The following is a 6,353-nucleotide window of genomic DNA, read 5'->3' as shown; positions in this document are numbered from 1 at the left end:
CTTCTTCTTCTTCTTCTTCTTCTTCTTCTTCTTCTTCTTCTTCTTCTTCTTCTTTTAATTAAGCTGAAGAGTGGAGATGACCTTCAAATGCTTTAACTTTTGTCTACTCATTAAATTCAGTATGCACTGATTGCTCACCTCAAGGCAAAACTTCCCCACAGCCACTGGAACAGTTTCCTTTGTGGGCTACTTCTGGAACATTCCATGTCTGATCACTGCTAAGCTTCTGGACCCAAAGGAGGCTGCTGGTTTTGGATCGGTTTGACTATGGGGTTTGAGCATGGATAACCCAGAGAAATTTTATGTTTCTTTTTGTTAGTTTTAAACTATGATGAGTTCAAGAATTAAATATAGACTTACCATATGACCCAACAACCCCAGTTCTGTGTATATCCTCCAAAAAATTGAAAGCAGGGACTCAAACAGATACCTGTACACCAAGGTTCATAGCAGCATTATTCACAATAGCTAAAAGGTGGAAACTACCCAAGTGTCCATCAACAGATGAACAGAAGATAGGATGTAGTAGGTACATATAGTGGACTATTATCAGCCTTTAAAAGGAATGAAGGCCTTTGCAGTGGCTCATGGGTGTAATCCTAGAACTTTGGGAGGCTGGGACGGGACAACTGCTGGAGGCCAGGAGTTCAAGACCAGCCTGAGCAACATAGGGAGGCTGAGGAGGCAGAATCATTTGAGCCCTCGAGTTGGAGGCCTGTAGCTGGAGGTTAAAGCGAGCTGTGCAACAGAGTGCATAGCTGCCTCAAAAAAAAAAAGAAATGAAATTCTGACATTCTGACATTCTGACATGCAGCTGGGAGCAGTGGCTCACGCCTATAATCCCAACACTTTGGGAGACCAAGGCAGGAGGATTGCTTGAGCTCAGGGTTTGAGACCAGCCTGGGTAACATGGTGAAACCCCATCTCTATAAAAAATAAAAAAATTAGCTGGGTGTGGTGGCATGCCTGTAGTCCCAGCTACTTGGGAGGCTGAGGTGGATCACCTGAGCCTGGGGAAGTTGGGGCTGCCGTAAGCCATGATTGCACCACTGCACTCCAGCTTGGGAGACAGAGTGAGGCCCTGTCTCAAAAAAAGAAGGAAGGGAGGGAGAGAGGAAGTGAGGAAGGGAGGGAAAGAAATCCTATTATACGACAGCATGGGTAAATTTTGAAAACATGCTAAGTGAAATAGGCCATATAGAAAAGGACAAAATATTGTATGATTCCACTTAGATGAAGTACATAGAATGAAAAATTCAAAGACATAAAGTAGAATAGAGGTTACCAGGCCCTAGAGGGAGAGGAGAATTGAGAGTATTAATTAAATTAATGTGTAAATACTTTCAGTTTGGTCTTGAACTCCTGACCCCAAGTGATCTGCCTGCCTCAGCCTCCCAAAGTGGTGGGATTACAGGAGTGAGCCAACACGCCTGGCCTTAGTTTGGGATAATGGAAAAGTTCAGGAGATAGATGGTAGTAATAATTGCAAAACATGGTGAACGTACTTAATGCCACTAAATGGTAAACTTAAAAATGGTTAAAATGGGCCAGGTGTGGTCGCTCACACCTATAATGCCAGCACTTTGGGAGGTGGAGAAGTGTGGATTGCTTGAGCCCAGGAGTTTGAGACCAGCCTGGGCAACATGGTGAAATCCCGTCTCTATTAAAAAAAAAAAAAATTAGCATTGTGGCATGTGCCTGTAGTCCCAGCTGGCTACTCAGGAGGCTGAGGTGGGAGGATCGCTTGAGCCCTGGAGGTCGAGGCTGCAGTGAGCCATGATTGTGCCACTGCACTCCAGCCTGGGTAATAGAGGAAGTCTCTGTTTTAAAAAAAAAAAAAAAAAAAAGTTAAAATGGTAAATTTTATGTTACGTCTATTTTATCCATAAAAATAAACAAACAAAAAACTTAAAAATCAGATTCGTTAAGTTTTCTATTTCACAATTCAGATTTACCCACACCCAAAGTGACTTTTTATATTGGGCAATTCAATTTGTAATCCAGGTCAGAAATATTTTACTGAGGCATACCTGTGATTTAACATGCAGGGAGAAAAAGAGTTCAGGGGCAGAACAACAACTACCCTACGCTATATCCCTTAGTTTAGGTAAGGCACTTAATTTACTCTGCTTTTAGTCACAGCTAGGATTTGCCACACTGCAAGAAATGAGTGACTCTGGTGACAGAGTATTACAAAATTCTTTTGTAGAGATTGATAGGCCTATGACACATGTATACAATTTTCTTTACTGTTAAGATTAACTTTTTAGGCTGAACATGGTGGTGGCTCACACTTGTAATCCCAGCACTTTGGGAGGCCAAGGCAGGAGGATCACCTGAGGTCAGGAGTTCGAGACCAGCCTGGCCAACATGGTGAAAACCCATCTCTACTAAAAATACAAAAATTAGCTGGATGTGGTGGCGTGCTCCTGTAATCCTAGCCACTCAGGAGGCTGAGGTATGATAGTTGCTTGAATCTAGGAGGTGAAGGTTGCAGTGAGCCAAGATGGTGCCCCTGCACTCCAGCCTGGATGACAGAGAGATACTTTGTCTCAAAATAAAATTAAATTAAAATGATTAACTTTTTATTTTAAAAATACCAAATTATATTCCTTTTTGTAGGAAAATGCTCTGCCAAAGTTTTTCTTTCCCTGTCCACCATGGTCCTGGTTAGGAAAAAGTAATCCCTGTGCCACAACCAATGCGAGACTACTGAGGGCAGACCCAAAAATGACACCTAGATGATGGATGAACATGGGAGACAAGCAGATGACAAGCCCCAGGGCACACTGGGTTCCCTGTTAGTGAAAATAGCCTATTATAGTAACTGGCATATATTAGATCTCTGTAATTTTTGTTTGATGGCTTATTTTTAGGTTCAACATGTGAATAGTGGTCATTGCCAAGTGTAAGGGGGGGGGGGTGGAATTTCACGTTGAGAGACAGTACCAAACAAGTCTCGACAGAAATTTTCAACATAGGGATAGGTGTTTCTCTTTGGTGGTGTTGCTTTTAATGTGCAAATGTAGCTGTATGTCATAGAAATGTATTTCTCTGAAGCTGTTAAGAAGCCCACACAAGCGCTTAATTACCAATTCCAAAAATACTTATTAATTATTACATCTTTCTGAGGGCAACTTTTCAAAAGTTAACTCTGAAAATGCTTTTTAATTATATATTCCAGAGGAAATATATATTTTACAGCTTTCATGAACTATGTTAAAACAAATCCATTAATGAAATTATAGTAAAAGTTGTGATATTTTTCAATTAAGTTTGCCATGCTTGTTTTATTTTTATTTTTTCACATAGGACATTGCTTATGTAAAATTTTCTTTAAGATTATCAGTAGAGCTTAGACCTGGAGGAAACTCTCCTGGATTCTTTCTCTAAATGCCTCCTTTTCACTGGAGCAAAGCAATCACAGTGCGTTCCTCTTTTCCTGGATGTTTTCTCATATCACCTAAAGGGCATAGATTCCTTTCTAGTTATTTCAGTAAAAAGTAGAATGAATGAATACAAATACACATAAACACATACACACTATATTTTAAACCAATCATGTTTAGAGACTTCTTGAGTAAATGCCAGTAATAAGGGAGTAGGCAGGAGATGGAGAAGAGACACAGAACAGGTACGGTCTACACCAGGGGTGTCCAATCTTTTAACTTCCCTGGGCCACATTGGAAGAAGAAGTCTTGGGCCACACATAAAATACACTAACACGAACGATAGCTGATTAGCTTAAAAAAAATTCCCCCCCAAATCTTACAATGTTTTAGGAAAGTTTACGAATTTGTGTTGGGCCACATTCAAAACCATCCTGGGCTTTTTACAGTTGTGAACTATCATGCCTCTCACCTTTACCTTGTCTTAGGTATACCAGTGGCCTTTAAAACAATGCTTAGCTAGCAGTTCAGCAGCCTTTCAAAAGATGGGACAAGCTTCTGGACCCCTACCCTTCTTGGGGTGTCATGTTTGGGGCTGGAGTGGGGAATGGAGGCTGAACAGCTGCTCAAGGACCAGGTACACAAGAAGCCATGGCTCAGCCATCAGCCACCAGCCCAGGACCCAGCTTTTGCCTGTTTGCAGCAGCTGATGACCCTTTTGTAGAATATGGCCCCTCATATTCAATTGCTAGTGGAGGAAAATGAGAAATCTGGGCCCAGGATCAGAAGAATTGAGTTCCAGTCCTCATTGCCATCAACTAGCTGAGCAACCGTGCAACTGCCTGCCACCTTCCGGACCTCAGTGTGCTCATCTGGAAAGTGAAGGGCCTGGTTCCTGCCAGAGCTGGCTCTATAATTACCACTTGCAAAGCCAAATGTGTTCCGCACTTGGCAGCAGGCTCTACTTTACATAACCTGATCTACCGACTAAAAATTATTCTACAAAAAAGCACTGCTCTTACATAGAGGATGGAATGCCTGTTTGAACGTGTTCTTTATGTGGGAAGACTATGAGGGCCTGTCTTATGGGTGGACTCTCAAAATGATCACCTCTCCTCTTTAAGGGATGTCCACATTACATTAATATTTTAACATTAAATAACAGAGAGGTAGGCAATGCAGTCAGACTGCCTGGCTCAAGTCCTGGCTGTGTCACTTCCTAGTTATATGACTGCAAACTAGTTACTTGCCTCTATTTCTCCTAATATTGAACAGGCATAAAAATAGTACCTACTTCATAATTATCATGAGAATTAAAGGGGTTAATATGTGTGAGGCACAAGAATTGTGCCTGGCATATAGGGAGTACTTCATAATATATTAAATATTATTATAGTTGTTGATTTTCAAACTGGTTCTCTCATCTGGAAGTAGCAGAGAATTATTGGCCCACATGTCATGATTGTGGGCTCAGGAAAAATGTTACCAGGCCTGCGGAAATTATGAGGCCTTTCATGGTTTGCCCCAGGCTTCTGTCTTTGAACAACAGCACCATATTTCACAGCCCTGAGGTTGAGAAGAACACCCCCATATGTCTTCCAGGGCTCTCCCCAACCTAATCTCCAACCTTGCTTTTTGCACTGTGGATTGCCAATTAATGGCAAACTGGAATTCTCGGAGAACCTTCAAGGAAAACCCAGGCAGATCTTGCTCACCTCACCTCCCACGGGTGGCATTTCGTTTTTTATTTAACTGAAGAATTTTTCAGTGAAAATGGATTTATCTCCTTTTAAATTTTGTACAATCACCACTAAATAAAACGTTGATTTCTCTGAACAACTGTACCAAATTTTATGCACCATTAATATGACATTAACATTACTTATGGTTATTATAAGAGCAATAAAGAGGACAATATGTGATCTGTAATGATTCAGTAAAAATGATGCAAATATCTCAAGAGCAAACAGCGTAACATTCATTTTTCCCTAGCACAAGATCAAGGAATAAAGAGACCAAGGAAAAGTCCAAAAAGAAATTTAGAAATGGTGCATTAAAAGTTAATGATTTCAAGGCCAGGTGAGGTGGCTCACGCCTGTAATCCCAGCACTTTGCGAGGCCAAGGCGGTCGGATCATGTGAGGTCAGGGGTTCAAGACCAGCTTGGCCAACATGGCAAAACCCCGTTTCTACTGAAAATACAGAATTAGTCGGGCATGGTGGTGCGCACCTGTAATCCCAGCTATTCGGGAGACTGAGGCAGGAGAATCGCTTGAGCCCAGGAGGCAGAGGTTCCAGTGAGTCGAGATCTCGCCACTGCACTCCAGCCTGGGTGACAGGGTGAGGCTCTGTCTCGATAAGAAAAATTAATAAAATTAAAGTTAATGATTTCAAAAAAGCCTTTTAAAAGCACCGCCCCGCCGGAAGTTGAGTTTTCTACAAGCCATAGGAGACAGCGCCACCTACCGGCCCCGAGATTTGCCCAGCTGTAGAAAGGGGCGGGAGGACAGGGTGGGTTTGGGGGCAAAATGGCACAAAAGAGTTCAGTCTCAAGCGGTTTTGGTGTTGATGCAATCTGGATGCCTGGTCACCTTCTCTATAAAGAGACTTGGAGCTTACTGAGGCTTCTTGTCCACAATGCGACTCTTGGTTTCTAGACTCTCGGGGAAAGAATGGGAAATGATGTGATGTGACCTCGAGCTGGACCATCATTAGCCAACTCAGTGACCTGAAACGGTGCTTCTCAAACTCCACCGCACATTCGAAGCACCTGGGAGCACGGGCGCGGCGGGTGGCTCCTGGAATCCCAGCTACTCAGGAGGCTGAGGGGAAAATGGCTTGAGGCCAGGGGTTAGAGGCTGCTGTGAGCCACGATTGTGCCACTGCACTCCAGCCTGGGTGTCGGAGAGGGAGAGGGAGAGGGAGAGGTGGAGGGGGAGGGGAAGGGAGAGGGGGAGGGCAGGGG

At 43.0% G+C, this 6,353-nt stretch overlaps 1 protein-coding gene across 1 annotated transcript in view; it reads right to left on the bottom strand.

Annotated features, from left to right (window-relative positions):
• Window positions 1-6,353, bottom strand: part of ITGB5 (integrin, beta 5) — a 144,151-nt gene that overhangs the window by 136,798 nt on the left and 1,000 nt on the right. The window contains exon 3 of the mRNA XM_011971614.1: window positions 5,619-5,755. Coding sequence (XP_011827004.1) covers window positions 5,619-5,755 — 137 coding nt within the window. The remainder of the gene's footprint in view (window positions 1-5,618; window positions 5,756-6,353) is intronic.

The sequence above is a fragment of the Mandrillus leucophaeus genome, unplaced genomic scaffold, assembly GCF_000951045.1.
Source record: "Mandrillus leucophaeus isolate KB7577 unplaced genomic scaffold, Mleu.le_1.0 Scaffold123, whole genome shotgun sequence".
Taxonomy (NCBI): domain Eukaryota; kingdom Metazoa; phylum Chordata; class Mammalia; order Primates; family Cercopithecidae; genus Mandrillus; species Mandrillus leucophaeus.
The sequence above is the reverse complement of the archived record's forward strand: the minus strand, read 5'-3'. Positions and strand labels throughout refer to the sequence as shown.